This window comes from Typha latifolia, chromosome 4 (genome assembly GCF_019914945.1).
Source record: "Typha latifolia isolate L0001 chromosome 4, TyphaL0001v2, whole genome shotgun sequence".
Taxonomy (NCBI): Eukaryota; Viridiplantae; Streptophyta; class Magnoliopsida; order Poales; family Typhaceae; genus Typha; species Typha latifolia.
The window spans coordinates 3,001,776-3,018,507 of record NC_133089.1 but is presented as its reverse complement, the minus strand read 5'-3'; the positions used below and the strand labels follow the sequence as shown (position 1 = coordinate 3,018,507).

Sequence of the window (16,732 nt, the reverse complement as noted above, 5' to 3'; positions counted from 1 at the left end):
AGCCTGCGATACTGAATCACGTGAAAGTTAAATGTTTAAATTAAAATTTTAAAAGTGTTAAGTAAATTTGAGTCAAATCAAATGAAGATAAAATATAATTTGCCCTCTTCTAACCATGATAACTACCGTACCATGTGATCGATGTCTCTTGTCAAGTCTGAAAAGGCCAATGATGACTTTATGATCCCTGGTGACAGTTAGAATAATTAATATTATCTTACTCAATAATAATTATTATGAGGCGTTTTTTAATTGTTCTTTTGAGAAGACATAGTATAGCTTAAGACATAGAGATGCCAATAGTTACCTTTCTCTCTCTCTCTCTCTCCCATTCTTTAGAAACTATTGAAAAGCCTTTTGTCTCTCTCCATTTACTACAATCTACAAACATATTTCTGGCATATCCAACGACAGCAACTAATCATCCATGAAACTAACTCTTCCTCCCGAGATCTTTCAAACAACTTCAAACTTATCGAATCCATCTATTTCTCTCTCTCTCTCTCTCTCTCTGTGTGTGTGTTTGTCTGTTTTCTTGGAGTTTGTTTGCTGTCTGCATTTGTAACTATCAATGGACAAGTCTCGGCCAAAGCTCCATGAGAGACAAAGACATGTGAGCATGTCTCTGGCCATTTGCTTACTTTGATGGGTGTGACAAATCCATAAGCTCAAATATATGCTTTCCTTAACGTGCTTTGAGATTCGCGCGCTTGTTTGTTGGAATAAAGTTGGTGCATAATCTATCTATTTGGGATCCCAGTCAGGGATAGAGGTGGCTTATTAGTTGCCTTCCAATTATACAGAGGAATGAAATGGATATAAATTTATTAACTTCGTAATGTATAATTTAATTTATTCGATAATTAGTCATATTTAATGACGTAAGAGAATCTTATCTGTTGACAATTTATTGGGGATTAGTTAAAACTAAATAACGGAAGCATATCGGATAAGCGGAGACAGAGGAGAGTGCACAAATCCCGAGGAGGGTAAAGGGTTCTTGCATATCCCGTACGACAATCTCTAAGCGGACGCTCGTACAAACCTCTTCGTTCACCCTTTAAACCCCACCACGGTTCACCGCCCGCACGCACATGGGTGTGTTACGAAGTCCCGAATCCACCGCAATCTCCGTAACTGGCGGTACACGGTATGCCGCCACCTATCGCCGTCCGATTCTATCGCTTAGTCCATCCTACGGCAGATGATTGACTAAATCCCTTCACCACACCGAATCAATCCGTATATAAACCCCTCAACACACACACACACACACTCTCTCTCTCCCCCTCTTTAATCTTGTTTCAACTCAAGATAGCACAAGCTCTTTGGAATAGAGTCTCCTCTTCTCGTCTGCTATCTCTCCGCCATTGCCGACTTCTTGAGATGGAGAGCGAGGAGAAGCGCCGAGTTTTCTCCTCAGGTTGTTTTCTTCCCTTATAGGGTGGGTTCTATTTTGTTCTCCGTTACGGGACTAATGGCTTGTGGGTTTCTTGGGTTGAAGGTGGTGAGGGAAATGGAGGAGTGCTCGTGTGCCACGCATGCGGGTGGGCCTACTCGAACCCGCACCCGAGCGCGAAGCAGAGGAGGGCTCACCGGAAGAACTGCGGGAAGCTAGCAATGGCGTCAGGAAGTGGAAGGAAGGGTTCGGATGAGGAAGCCTCGGACGACGAGAAGAGCAAGAAGGGAGGTAAGGAGCGCTTAGGTTATGCTTTAGTTTGGTTTTTTTTTTTTTTGTTCGGATGTAATGTTGGTGAGCTCTTCGATCGGTTTGATTGATTTTCCGATGTTGCTTGGTAGGTGATGGATTGATGGTGGAAGGAGGAGGTGGGGAGGAAATCAAACAGAATGGGGGCAATGTCGAATTAAGTTTTGTTGCATCTGGAAGAGATGGTGGAATGTTGGAGAAAGATATAAACTTTGGAAATAACACTGGTATGTGTTTTTTATTTTCTCTCTTATAAGATATGGAAATATAGTTTGTTGCGTCCATTTTATCCGTCAAAATTGTGCAATCTTAGATAAAAAGATAGATAAACTAAACGCTTCTGTGACTGCCTAAATTTTGTTTGAGTGAGTAAGAATGGCTGGGACTCTTTAATGCATGACTTGGATTTGATCTATTAATTCTTCTTTTGTAAATTAGAAATACTGGCATAATTCTCTGATTATTTTTTTTAAATCCCGTGACACAGAAGAGGATAGAGGATGATTTGCTTTAGTTAACTTATGTTAAACGTCAAAATGGGTAGGCATTGTTGGATTAAGTCCGAGACCCCTATTGATGACCTGCTTCAATGGGTGGACAGAGCACATTAAGATAACTTAGTGTGTTCTCTGCAGTTAGTTTCTATGTAGTTTGCATCTCGACTTCTTGCATACTTTTTATTGTTGATTTATTTTCTAGATGTAGCTCATTGTGGGTCTGTGAAGGTGTTACAATAAAGTGTAATGGATGATGTCCATTATAATTCCTTTTTGGGGTTTATTTTGAAGTAGCCTGCCTACCACTTGGTGACCACATCGCATATTGGCATGTATATCTTGTCAGACAAATTTAATTATTCCAACTGCATGATGTGCATGCATGTCCACATATTTTTTTATGCCTTGTCTTTTGATAATGAATTTGCAGGGATATATACAGGTATGTTACCTGCCTATATATTTATTTATGTTATGTAACATTTCCTTGAACTAGTAACCATGTTAGGTGTCCACAACTTAATTAGAATTTAGAACTGTTGGACCTCTTCGCATTTGGGGTTCCTTTGCCTGAAATTAATATATGCTCTTAAAAAATCACAGAAAGTTATGAGTGGATCTCAGCTTGGTATTTCTTTTTTCCTCCGTACTGTTAATGCCAAATTCCTTGACAAGTGGATTTGTGGAAAGGGATGCTTGAAGCTTTCTTGGCTGGAATGATGGGTGGTTAAATTTGTCTAACTATCATCAGCAACCATGTTACAACCCCATAGATTTGGTACCAAAAAAACAAAGATATACTTGTACCATTATAAGAAATTAGAATATCAAAATCTTGTAGAATTATAATTGTTAGAAATTAAAATTTTGGAGGAGATAGGATTCCTTATTTGACTAGGTTCAAATAGATATTTAAAGTTAAACTCAAAGTCAAAGTCACAGATAAAAACCAAAACCAGTTAGGTTTAGTAAAATCGAATCATTTAAAGTCTAAAACCGATTAAGAATTGTATTTTGAAAACCGAAAAACAAGTAGGAAAGAAAAAAGTCGAGTAAAAGTAAGAAAAAGAAAACCATGACAAACACATTACCGTTATTTATTTTATGTGAAAAACCTCTTAATCCATTGGGAGGAAAAAACTAAGGATTCGCTTAAATCGGATCAATCAGAACTTGATCTCCCTTAAAGTCCATCAGACTTGAAACATAACTAACCATTTCCTAGAAAATAATATATAGCATATCTAAGGGAAGTACAATGATTAAAATAGACATGCATGCAATGTGACTCAAAAACAATTTTTCATCTCAAACCAACATAAAACTGAATCATTTTGGTATTTTCTATTTTTTTAGTTTTCAGTTTTGTGGAATTCAGAAATTCAGATTTCAAATACAAGTTTAGTTTCTATATTTTTAAATTTTGTGAAATTTGCATATCCTGTATTTTAACAAAATTGTGATTTAAACTCTATATTTTTACTATATGCAAATCGAGCCTTTTGATTTCATAAATATATACAAAAAATACTCTAGATTAGATTTGAACTAACACCGTTTGCACAGATGAGAATTTTTTAACAAATTAATTTATTTAAGAAAATGACTAAAATATCCTTAGTATATGTTGGGTAAATATAATTTAGCTAAGAGTGTTTTTGTAATTCTTCTAGTATATTTAACTTAATATGGAGATTTGGTTAAGTTTAACCAACGGATCTGAACGACAGTATGTTTTCTGTACACATTCATTAAATTATAGGGCTCGATTTGTAAATAATGAAAATATAGGATGTATTCGTTAAAGTAAAAGGTGTTAGATGCAAATTTTCCTTAATATTTTCGGAATTTTGATATTTTCAATGTAGATTTCAGATTTCTAGAAGTTTCGAAATTAAGATATTCAGAAAACAGCTATGAGAGATTCCATCAATTTGCAAATTCAGATTTGAAAATAGATTTCAGCTTTTTCATAAATCTTAGATTTCAATCTATTAATTTTCAGCAATTTCCAACAATTAAACAATTCCAGTTTTCATATTTCAAAATTCAAATTTTCACAAATTCAGCCATTAAATATCAGATTCAAAGAAGTCATCAAATTTCAGATTTAACAAATTTCCTATTTTGAAGATCTCAACATAACTAGATATAAGAAGTCGTCAAATAAAATTTCATGATCAAATAGCCGTTAAGAACAATTCGAACAATCCGATGAAAGCAGATGTCATAGAAATCCGATAATCAGAGAAAGTCATGCAATCAAAACTCATGGATAATGCAAAATCCAAAATCCAAATCCATTTGAAGGAATTCTGAAACACATGATATGGCAATAAATTTTGATAATATTACAAAAAGGTCAAACCATAAGGTAGATCAATGAAATCTAGCAAGTGTAGCAAAATCTATGGGTTGTAAGATGTATAAATCAAATTAATCCGGTGAAAAGTGTTAGAACTTAAAAACACTAAAATCTGCCTACTCATAACATAAAACAAAAATGCAACCAAATCACAAGATGTAGCAGTGAAATCCAATAAGGTTATAAGAATATGATGATAAAATCCAATCGAAAGCACATAGCTAGGGAAAAATATTTTTTTAAAGCTGTCCCATAGCTAAAGTAATCAAAAAGTGGATCACTCAAGAGAATCACCCTGAAAGGGTGTGGTGAAATTGCTTTCCTTCACTCAAAAAGCTCTTATTTTCAAATCAATCTTATGAGATTTTTTTAGAAAAGACACGATTCAGGATCATTTGTAGTCATAGTTCACCTTTTCCTAACACCCATACTATGAAACACATGGAATAGAGGACATCATTGAAAGCACCAAATTAATTTCTATTAAAATAATTAAGTGCTTAGGTGCATCAAATATGTTAGATGATTTAATGTGTTATCACATTGAATAAAACATTTAGATTTGATGGCCTCTTTGTATTTTTTCATTACAGGTTTTTTCTTCTCCCTCATTTATTGCGATAGAATCTTTTTCTTTTCATTTCTTCCACACACTCTCTCTCTCCTTTTTCATTGCACCAATTTTGAGTTAGTAATTTTTCTCATATGTGAGTAATTATTATTATTTATTTTTGTCATTTAAAACAAAAGAATTTTTCCTGCATTTTAAAATAATATTTAAATTTTTATGTAATTAAAAAATATTTTAATCCGATCCGAGCAATCGATCTGGCCGATACATATCATTTTTTTTCAGAGGTCAATCCCTATTCCAATCCTGATTTTTCAAACCTTGAAAATAAGAAAGGACTCGACTCAATAGACCTACAGATTCAGGCTTGCTAGAACTCGAACTTGGCCCGCAATAACAATCTACCATGCTTTCGTCCACCTTGAACTCAAGGTAAGAACTCGAGGGACCTAGCCATTAAATCTGACTCGGTCATCTAAGTCACCTCACCTACTAGTCGTTCATCCCACTCAATCTTGAGTAAGTGGCTAACTCGGGCAAATTGGACTACCGCACTTATGCATCTGTGGCATTATTCTTCGTGCTCTTTTTGTACACCATCTCATGGTCTTATTTACGTAACTTGGATATCTATGCTGGGCTGATGTATATATTTACTCAAGAAGTAAAGCAAACTCCGTTAACTGGTGCGGATAGTGAAGCAGTGTTCGATGAGATACAGATGCTACTTCATGATGGTACAGATAATCACCAGCATTTTTCGCTCATAGGTTGATAACTATTATGATCTAGGTGATAAAGCCTTACTAAGATAGGCCACATGTCAGCCTCCTTGCATGATCATGGCTTTGATCCCGACTCCCAAAATGTCACACTCAATCATGAATTTCTTCGAAAAATTGGGTAGCGATAGAATATGTGAGGATCTCACAATTGCCTTTAGCTTTTCGAATGCCTCATGTACCTTTTCTGTCCACTTAATTTATCCCTTCTTTTATAAAGCCATCAGTGGTGCTGTAATCTTTTCGTAGCCTTCAATATATTTGTAGTAGTAGTCGTAAGATGAGAAAGTCATCCGCTCCTTCGAGTTCGTCTGTAGTTGCCACTACACCATATTGGTAACCTTTGTTGGATCTACCTCAAATCCTGTTGTTGAAATGATGCGTCCCAAGTAATTCATTCTCTGCTCGCCCCAGAGACACTTCAAGATCTTCACATGCAAGCTGTGTTAGCGAAGTAGTGATAGGACCTCCAAAAGATGTACAATTGGTCTTCCCATGTCAAAATATGTCATAAAAAAGACAATCACATAATGACATATAAGAGGCCTAAATATGTTATTCATCAACCCTTGGAATGTCGTTGGATTGGTGAAACCGAGTGGCATCATCAAAATTTCAATGTCTATCGCGAGTGCATAATATTGTCTTGTGCATGTCTGACATGTGTACTCGGATCTAATGGTAGTCGACCCTCAAATCCAACTTAGTGAAGTAGGTACCGCGCCCACCAAACCCATGCGACAACTCAATGATCATATAGGGTGCCACATTGAGCATAATCTCAATGTGGTGATTGGCGACCTTGTCACCAACCCTTTCGGTTCCTCAAATATGTCGCTGAATTCCTATAAAACAGTAAATAAATTAGTACATAAATCATCAACAATATGCTCCATTGAGGGTTCAACCAGCTGCATGAGGAATATGCTACACCCTGCCATAGGCAAATCGACCAAAAGATGCAAGGCTGCACCCGAATCTGGCCATTGCCCCTTGAAATACACATCATGGCCACCACTTCAGAAGTCCATGATCAATTTTTTAAATTCAAAACAGACTTTGGTAAGGCCTTAGAGCCACTAGGTGCCAAGTACAATGTCCATACCACGACACACTCCGTCCATTTCCAAAGTCGTGCCATCTCCGATCACCACATCGAACATTCAAACCTAACGGACAATTCCACCTCTAATACGATCCATTGAACCATCTTCTTGTTGAGAAATTTGTGAGAACTTTCACTATCAATAAGAACATAGACCAGTTGCTTCTTTGGTTCCGAAATAAGCATGCAAGAGAATCTTGGCATGGACCTCCTCCTCGATCACCTTCATATCTTCGATGCCGTCCACCTCTGGTCCCATACCTTTATAGGCCTTGGCCTCAACCTCTTCGGGTTCCTCCATCAATATGATGAGATCTTGCACATTTGTTTTCTAGAACAAACTTTTCGTTGCAATGGAATCATAGATCTTTCACCTTTCGTTCCTTGACTTGGGCTGCTGTAAAGCAACGGGTAGGAGGTTGTGCTATCTTGGAAGGTTGGGGCATCATAGGACTAGATCTGGCCATGGGTGGCAGCCGGCCCACATGTCTCCGTCGTGGGCATTGGTGGCCAGGGCAGCCCCCGCACGTTTGTTGCCATCTAGGTTGTCCTCCCTCAAGTTATCAATGCTCGAAGCTTCTCCTCCATCACCTAAGTCATATGGAAGTCATTCACAAGAGAACAGTGTTGAGCCACCTTCACGTCAGCTTGGATGTCGTGGCGGAGTCGAATGTATTCCAGAGAGCAAAGTTACCCTCGAACTTGATTGGATATCCTCTAAAACTCTTCTTGATAGGCACACAAGGGATTTTTGTGTAAGTTTTTAGAAAATAGTCTCAAAGTCTTCATACCCATATGGCTCAAAACATTGGCAAATAACCTCGAACTTATCCCAAGCCAGAAATGAAAGGTTTTGTTGTGCCGATTGTAACTGCTGAATAATGACACCCTTGGAAAGAGGCCAGCAACACTTTAGGCAAGAATTTCAAAATGTTATGTTTCCACAAACTTATCATTACATAAATTTGCACTTACAGTGATAGAACATATAATTATAGTTATTTGTCAAGCTTGGCTGGTTTAATCTTTAAGCATCTCTTATGGTCTGGAATCCTTACAAAAATTTAAGTGAAGTTGTGGTATTATCCATCAAATTTTGCTGCACTACACTAGCATTTGTTGCAAGTTGCAACTGGAGTTCGTCAAATGCTTTGTATCAATGATGTTATACACCCCTCAGTGTTCTGTCTTCTCTTCTTCAATTATTGGTTTTCTCTAAATTCTCTATTGATCTGTCTTTGAATTTTGTCCTGGTTAATTAACTTTCTGTTCCTTTTTCTTGAATGTCAGGGTCTAATTACAGGCATGCAAACAACTTCAGCAACTAAAATGAACTGAACTGACACCTTTTTTTATTGCTCTCTCTTTTTTAAAGAAACTATTTGTTCCCCTATTTGTTCTTTCATTCTTTTGCAACACTTGGTAAGAAATCCTCTTTTGGAAAAAAAACTAACAGACTCCATCTGAGCATACAAACTTTCTGATCTGTGTTATGGAATTGGGCATTCATGATAGTTTCAGAAAAAAAATTCAGACAAGTTTTATATCTTCTTAGTAATTCTGGCTTTTTCAAGTTTATCTTTCCTGACTATCAATATTTTTACCTGCAGACGATAATCTGGACCCATGTGCTTTGCTTCATGGTGATGGAAGTCAAGGTCCTGACCTAAAATGCAGCAAGAATCAACCGACAACTTGGATGCACATAACAAGTCATGCGGCAGTGGTACCCAGCAATTCACATATGGATGATGCAGACACAACACCTTCAGTTCTTGCTCTCTCAGAGGAAACAGATTATATGAAGCTGCAAATTGCAAGTGGTGGCAATATAGTTGTCGACGGTACAACTTCTGCAACTTATCCAGAAAGTACAGATGACATTTGTATGCCAGAACGGCCATTCATATCTGGTGATTCTGCTAGTGCCTCTTCTGAAGATCCCCTGCTTGAGAAGTTAGCTAAATATCCAGAGGTCAGTATACCAATAAATGACACAAATCATACTGAGACACAAATGAAAGATTCTCCTGCTGAAATTGCTGCAAACTCAAAGGGACTTGATTTGTCCTTATCATGCGTTGAAGATGAACAAACTGATGTAGCAGGTCCTCTCTCTCAAAATCTAGCATTATATAAGGCTTTATATTCATGTCCATTGGAAATTGATTCATCTGAGCACCTAGATGCTTCAGTCTATACTCATAAACCTGAGATTGAAAATGGCATACCTGATAACCCTGAAGGTGAAGGAGACAACAATATCTTTAATGTTTTGCCAATGGAAGCAAGCACACTTTTGGGGGAAAGCTCAATGCAGATGGTTGGATCATGTCAGGATAACTGTTCCATGGAACTCAACTCAACGATTGTATCTGTTGGTGCTAAGGCAGAAAATGAACCAGAATATCATTTATGGGGTAAAATTTCCAAACTGATTTTGTCAGAGTCGGTAATGGTTAATTCAGATAAAAGTGCTTGTGATAACTCTTTAGATGAAACAGTTCATGAAGTCAATCCTTTCAATGAAAAGTCTGTTAATGAATCTGCTAATAATGAATCAAATGGTGATCCAAATTCTCTAAATGGGCATGATAATGGGGAAACAACTCCATCTGCTAACTTTGAATATGAAGCAGCAGTATCTGTAGCAACATTTGGAGGCTCTAAAGGCCTAGGATTACATGGGGTGGAAAGCAATCTGGAGAATTCTCATGCTATGGCTACAGAATTATCAAGATCTCAAGATAATCAATTAACAGGTTCACATGAAACATGTTTCACAGTGGGCCATCTAAAGGAAGTTGAAATCGAAGGTTCCTCAGAAGAAAAAGAAACCAAAATAACACATGAATTGATCTTGCGGAATGATACTATAGCTAGTAGGATTGATTGTGGTGCACAACATGTCGATAGCCATGCCAGTGAAGCAGACGATGCCTTTATCCAGGAAGCATGTAAAGAGATAAGTTCCCAGTCAGGCACAAGCTCAGAGTATTCAGAGATAAGCTTCAGAGACTCGCATATGTTTGAACGTCATTCAGATCAATTCAACCATGGTGAAGCTTTTGACGAAATGTCTGGAGAACCTGCAGATAGCAATGAGCTTAATGGTCACAGTATGCAAGAAGTAGTTGAAATAAAGCACAATCTCACTGAAATGAGTCTTTCCAAAGCAGCTCTTGGGATATATGAATCACAGAATGGCTATGCAGAAAATGTATCTGGACCTCATCTGCCTGTCAGGAATCATCACCAGGACAGTTCAATAGAGTCTGCAGTTGGTACTGGTCTAGGTTCTGAGATTAATTGCATTGTTGGAGTAACAAGTGAGAAAAAATCAAATGAGGATGGTCTTGGATTATGTCATCAAAAAACACAAGATTTTTGTGTTGAGGGGCATGTCACATCATTAATGGACACAGAGCCTTGTATTACGAAATCCATTGCATTTGATGATGCAAAAACTGATGTCAACTTTGATGCATTTGGTGATTGCCATCAGAATTTGCCAGAGGATCAATTTCATATTGTATCCAATCAACAACCTGCTCTTACAGATAACTCAATATATTCTAATTCCTATACAAGCAACTTTGAAGGAAAACAGGACTCCATCTCAGGTAAGAATTAGTTCTCTTATTTTGTTCCTTTTCTGTCTACGTCTCTTCCTGCAGAGTATGAAATTGCTAGTCTGTTGGATTGTAGTTTTTCTTTTATGTTCTTTTAAATACTCTAATACGACCTTCTGTATTTTGACAATTTAGAAAACTTGTATACCTCATGCAATATAGACATTGTTTGTCTTCTCATTTACTTCTTTCGACATTAGATTTAAGTTAGTTTCTTGTCACTGTTCGATTATAGAATTTATTATTTGTTTGTGTAGCTAGGATATAAGTGCACTTTATGCAATGGAGCCAAAACTTTGAGTTCCTCATGCACTACCTTCAAATTCTTATCTTCAATTTTTATTGTTTTTATGATCTGTGTATTAGATATTCACTTGTATGAAATCTGAATGCCATCAAACAAATTTGTGCAATTTAACCTTTCAAAGGTTTGTTTGGCAAGGATATTTTGACTTGTGTCCATCAACCTGTACGAAGTGACCATCTTTTTTTTTTTTTCTTTTTTTGCTGTAGATGATAATGCCCCAGCCATAAGGCATACAGCATATGGATTGCCTAGTCATGAGACACAAACTCCGGCTCCTGGAAGTACACATACCATCAAGGATCTTTGTACTTCTGATGCAGCAGAGGAAGATAGCTTGCAAGAAATCAATGCACATGGGAGTGATGTCATTACAGCACCAACTCATGTGAACCCGGCAAATCTTAGTAGAACAACTATTTCTGACGAAATTCATGCAGAACAGGCTGCAGAAGATGAATCTGAAGGAAAAAAGAAAGAGGAAGATATCAAGGCTAATGTAGCGAGATGGAATTCTGGAAAAGCTGCCGTTCCTTTGAAGGCCCTCCTTGCTGAGGCAAGCATTGAGGCAAATCTAGAAACAGCGAAAGCGGAGGAGCAGACAACATCATCCAAGAAAAGAAGGGCTAAGAAGGATGACTCGTGTGCAAAAAATTCTGCGTCCTCCAAAAAAGCTTCTGATCACCAAGGATGGGATTCTCCTGCAAGGTTGCCAATGAACAAGAACATGAAGAGGAAACCTAAAGCAAAACAACCATGGGTACCATTTATGTGCTGTCCATCCGTTAACTGAAGTAGTTTTTTGAACTTGGTGGCTGCTCCTTTACAGGACAGGACAGACATGGCACCCTTTAGCTTGCATTAATGCTGTTGGAGTCTATGGCCTCTTAAGCTTCAGTTTTACTTTCGTAGATTTAAGTGTAATTATGTTGCTGTTAGTTGTAAGTAAACTAGGTTATTCGATACTTCTTCAATCATCTTGTGTCGTGCCAGCATTAGGATGGAATACATTGCTTGTTTCAAAATTTTGATATGTAATTACTTATATACTTGGATGGATTTCTTTTGGTGTGAGCTTAAGCTGTAGTAGATGAATTATTTCCCTTTTGCCATCGCATCATAATAAGAGCATCCTACTCGTCACAGTCTATATACAGTGGAGGGAAGCTTGTACAAATGAGTACGATTTAATACTGATTAGCCTTCAGATGCTTGAGGAAAAGTAAAGAAATATCAAGTTTTCCCGTCGATAAGATGCAAAAGATTTACGTCTGCTCCAACGAACTGGAATTAAGACAGATATTTCAATGGGTCCTTGTGTGTTACTACTACCAACATAATGCTAAAGACAAGTACACTTAAAATAAAGCAAAGTATCCATTAAAAACTCATACGCATTGGCCTCACTGGGAAGACAGGCGCAAGTAAAACCCAAACATATTTCAAATCCTTAGGCTGCACTGTCAATACTCATGGGCTAATCTCTTGCTTCAATGCAGATTGGCTTCGAGTTTTCTGCAATCAACCAACAAAATAGAGTGAATCATTCATGATTCATCCCCTAGTCAAACCAAATAATACTACTATGCCGGCATCCAGCTCTGGTTCAGAAGTATTCGATGCGGTGTAGCTTACATTTTTGCCTCCAAATGCTATGGTTTGCTCATCTTTGCAAACATGTTACCATAGAACTTGGCATCTTTTTTGTTGAGTTCCTTTATCTTCTCTTTCAGAGCCTTGTATTCCAACCTCACGTCCCTGGAATCACAAAACCAAGGTCTCCATTTATCTAGGCCCATAAAGAGAAATCCACAAGCAGCTGGAAACTTTTAAGTACTCCGATACTTTAAAAATAAACATACTTATTATCAGGATCTATCTCGAGTGCTTTCTTTATATCCAGCTCAGCCAAATCCAAATCAGCAAGCTGAATATAAGCTTGAGCCCTCCTATACAAGGCCTTGACGTTCCTGCTATCAAGCTCCAATACCTGGTAATTTATTATTAAACACCACATTCAGCAAATAAACTAGATGCATGAGTACCGCTATTATAATGCATGAGCAATAAGCGAGTGAAGAAAAACTCTTGGTACCTTCGTGCACAATTTTTCTGCCTGTTTATAATCTTTAAGTTTCAGCTTACAGGCTGCATCATTGAGATTGCATGTAATCTTCAACACTTTTGATTGCTTCTTTTCTTCATCATTAAATGAATTATCATACTCAATGAACTTCGCCGCCTGGATAAAAATATAAAGGGCAGTGGTCAATCATTCAGGATCCAGAGAAAGTTAAAGAGGTATCCCAAGACATTTGATTCATATAATGCAGTAATGTCTAGTACCTTTTCGTATCTCTTGGAAGCTCGTGCATATTTGCGCAACTTAAACAGAACATTTCCCTCCTCTTTCTTCTTGCCGGCAGCTTCAATCTTCTCTTCATTATTCTTCAAGTCCCATGACTCTTTCTCCTGCAGAATAATTATAGACAATAATTAACTGAACCTGATAGCTCGCATGAATTACAGGTAAAATAGATAAGCACAGAAAGTAGGCATACCTTCACAAAGGATACAAGCTCAACTTCATAAATTACAGTGGAGTTGGGTGGAACCAAAGCAAGATCCTGCTTTGATTCAGTGGAAGAAAATGCATGCTCAGGTGGAATTGTTACCAGAGCAACCTCACCCTTCTTCATGGTCATCACAGCTCGATCGAGACCGTCAATGACTTGTTCTGTTTGTCCATAGAAAAAATAACTTGTCATTTCAATGCATAATGCTCGAAAGTAAACTGACAAGAAAAAAAAGGGGAATGTAGTAACACTAAGAATAATCACCCTCGTCAGTCTTGAATTCAAATGGCTCCTCATCATCATGTCCCTTCTTAACAAACACAGTCTCATCTTGCAGTTTCCCAATCAACTTCACTGCCATCAACAATTTTCTGTCAGTGCGATCAACCTAATAACAAAAATATGGACAGCACATGAATTTTGATTTAAATATCTGCAAATTTACGAAACATCTGGTGACATTGTGTTCAATATCATTGAGGTGAACTTCTCCCTAAAAGCCAAATGAAATGGATGAGAGTACTTTGTTACATGAAGTCCAATACCTACGACATGTTTAAAAAACTGCATTTCCACAAATACCTTTCACAACTGCCCCATCATTTGGACGTTCATATCCCTCTCCTTCCTTGAGAGTTTTCTTAAGGACTTTCTTATCATCTCCTATCTCTGTAACAGTCTTCCAATATAACAACTCAAGCTCCACAAGAAGTGTTGCATTTGGTGGCACCGTACCATCATTGCCAGAGGCTGGCCTGCCTTTCTCACCAAATCCATCTGTCAAAGGAAAGGATAAGATGAGAAGATGCTAAAAGTAATAGAATTATCACAACTAATGGATTATTGGCCAGTTAAAAATATAACAAATTAACAATGAAACTCACACTGTGGCTTTACGGTAAGGAGCACCTTCTCTGCCTTCTTCATAGTTTTCACAGCTTTTGCTAGTGCAGGGCAGAAAAATCCTGTCTCCAGAGGTTTATTCCACTTAGCGTATGTTTGCAATTCCTTCAATAAAGGTGCAAAATATCACAAATGATTAATCTCACCATCTTTGACTGTGAACTCAACTCCCTCTGACTTTGATACTACAGTTCCATCCTCCAATCGGGCCTCGTATTTTACTGCAGATTAATGGTTATTGTTTGTTTAACTTTCAAGAAAAAAGGACATTTCAACTGCAAATAACATGCACTGAAGGTTGCGATCTAGTACCAAACACTTCATCAAGATCTTTAGGGTTCTCCCACTTTTCCCCTTCTTTTAGTATCTTCTTGAATATGCCTCCATCCTTGCAGATGTCCTTGACACTGGACCAGGAAAGGAGCTCGACGTCGAATTGGAGGGTAGCATTGGGAGGGATGGTTGGAGGGGAGCCAGATTCACCATATGCTAATTCAGGAGGGATAGTGAAAATAGCATTCTCACCTTTCTTCATCGTCTTGATGCCAAGATCCCATCCTTTAATAACTTGTCCTGCAAAAGAGTTGATAAAAGAATACAACTGAATAAACTAATCCAAGAGACATCAAAATTCTCCTAACCACTATTTTTCATAATTAATGCAAACAAATGCAGCATACAAAGAAACACCTTTGCGCCAAAGAGGCCTTTAGATGGATAACAATGACTCTTATCATTCAATGGAAGTTCAATACATACAACAGAATATTAGTATGGGTCTTAACTCTCAACTTCGAAAAATCGTATCTCAAGCATTCCGTGACAATTGGAAGATCATGATAACAAGATGATACAAGTACAGCTCATATCACTGGCTAGTACATTATTTTCTAAAAGATCATAACTCAAAATGACACAACTATTAAGTTCCAAGCAAAAAAAAAATGTATGCTTCCAGAGAATGAGTCTATTGCAACGTTCATGGGCCATCACATTTTAGAAGCCTTCTTTTGGACACTCAAAGAGGATCGGCTACTTGGTCATAAAATTAGCAAGCCAAAACTGTTATTATGCTTTAACATAAAAGGTTGTTCTGCACTTAAACCTATTCAATCCTTTATAAATCGAAAAGGGAGTCTGACAATGGTAAGAACCGAGACGTTCACAGTATCAAGCTTTAAGAAGCAACGATCAAATGCCAGGCCAAATAACCACTAGAATCATGACCTGCTCTCGTTCCCCAGTACCTAATTGCGTTGATTAAATGCGACTGAACCATCTTTACCGATTCAAAACAACCAGATTCAAATGATAGCAGCTTATAATTTCTGTAGTTCCACAACATTACTCCATCTGAAAACAGAATGCACTACGAACCACATGTTTCAGCTCAGCTCATGGATTTATAGAAAAAATGATGAAAACCTTACCTTGACCGAGCTTAAACTTGAAAGGCGTCCCCCGATCGCGGCTCGAATCAAACTTGGTCCCATCAAGCAGCGTCCCCGTATAGTGCACTACAATCCAACACCCAAAGATCACATTTTTTTTTTCCTCCAAAATCATCAGCAAGTAGCAAAAAAAAAAAAAAAAAAAAAAAAAAACCAACTGATTCGCATGAATAAAAAAAACACCCATATCCCAAACCGCCATACCTTCGACCTCGTCGCCAACCTCAGGAGTATCCCAGCCTTCCCCTTCCTTGACGAGCTTCTTCTTAAGCCCCTGCTTCCCAATCTCCTTCTCATCCCCGACCTTAAGGATGGGATTCTCGTCCGGGAGACCCATCATGTCCTCGTTCATCATATCCTCACCAGCCGGAAGATCGAAGTCGTCGTCCATGCCTCAAAAAATTAGATTTTCTTTTCTCAGAAATCAGCAAGCGAATCGAGAGCGCAAGGAGCAAGAGAGAAAGATCGATGCGAAGAGACGCGAAGAATGAATTAGATGAGACGAAGTGAGGGGTAGAAGAGTGAGTTGGGGGGATTCTAGAGAGTTCTAAAGAGGGGAAGTGGAGAGAGAGAGAGGGGGTCAGGGGGCGGGGGGAGCTGATGCTTCTAGACGCAGCGTGTAAGCTTATTCGATAGGGATTCGATGCTTCTCCTTACCCAAAAAAAAAAAAAAGGAAAAAAAATGAAGTTTATATTTTGAGGGAGATGAAAATGCAACGGTGTCTCAATTAATTTAAATCACTATGGAATTCGGGTGCACTCATATAGTGAGCCTCGTTAATCATTTAAACACTATTCCATTGGCCGACTCAAAATAGATAAATTAATTTATTATATA

The 16,732-nt window shown here is 37.8% G+C and overlaps 2 protein-coding genes across 2 annotated transcripts; one reads left to right on the top strand and one right to left on the bottom strand.

Moving 5' to 3' along the window:
* Nucleotides 1-1,294: 1,294 nt before the first annotated feature.
* LOC140787371 (uncharacterized) lies at nt 1,295-12,023 on the top strand. Its single transcript, XM_073136264.1, has 5 exons — nt 1,295-1,423; nt 1,505-1,690; nt 1,801-1,935; nt 8,639-10,651; nt 11,174-12,023. The coding sequence occupies exons 1-5, from the start codon at nt 1,387-1,389 to the stop codon at nt 11,755-11,757; spliced, it is 2,955 nt and encodes a 984-aa protein (XP_072992365.1). The 5' UTR covers nt 1,295-1,386; the 3' UTR covers nt 11,758-12,023.
* Nucleotides 12,024-12,228: 205 nt separating this feature from the next.
* On the bottom strand, nt 12,229-16,601 carry LOC140787373 (70 kDa peptidyl-prolyl isomerase-like). The gene is made up of 13 exons (XM_073136265.1): nt 16,099-16,601; nt 15,874-15,960; nt 14,756-15,016; nt 14,590-14,664; nt 14,425-14,505; nt 14,123-14,317; nt 13,805-13,894; nt 13,526-13,701; nt 13,311-13,436; nt 13,060-13,206; nt 12,827-12,954; nt 12,600-12,722; nt 12,229-12,479 (listed from the first exon to the last, which is right to left on the bottom strand). The coding sequence occupies exons 1-12, from the start codon at nt 16,283-16,285 to the stop codon at nt 12,617-12,619; spliced, it is 1,659 nt and encodes a 552-aa protein (XP_072992366.1). The 5' UTR covers nt 16,286-16,601; the 3' UTR covers nt 12,229-12,479; nt 12,600-12,616.
* Between the last annotated feature and the right edge of the window lie 131 nt (nt 16,602-16,732).

Bases quoted from the DNA above. Each gene is read 5' to 3' on its own strand.
- LOC140787371 (XM_073136264.1), top strand. From the start codon at position 1,387: ATGGAGAGCGAGGAGAAGCGCCGAGTTTTCTCCTCAG. The intron at 1,691-1,800 runs GTAAGGAGCGCT...GTTGCTTGGTAG, and splicing joins CGAGAAGAGCAAGAAGGGAG to GTGATGGATTGATGGTGGAA. The intron at 1,936-8,638 runs GTATGTGTTTTT...TTTTACCTGCAG, and splicing joins AAACTTTGGAAATAACACTG to ACGATAATCTGGACCCATGT.
- LOC140787373 (XM_073136265.1), bottom strand. From the start codon at position 16,285: ATGGACGACGACTTCGATCTTCCGGCTGGTGAGGATATGATGAACGAG. The intron at 14,665-14,755 runs GTACTAGATCGC...ATTAATCTGCAG, and splicing joins AGATCTTGATGAAGTGTTTG to TAAAATACGAGGCCCGATTG. The intron at 14,318-14,424 runs GTGAGTTTCATT...TTCCTTTGACAG, and splicing joins CCTTACCGTAAAGCCACAGT to ATGGATTTGGTGAGAAAGGC.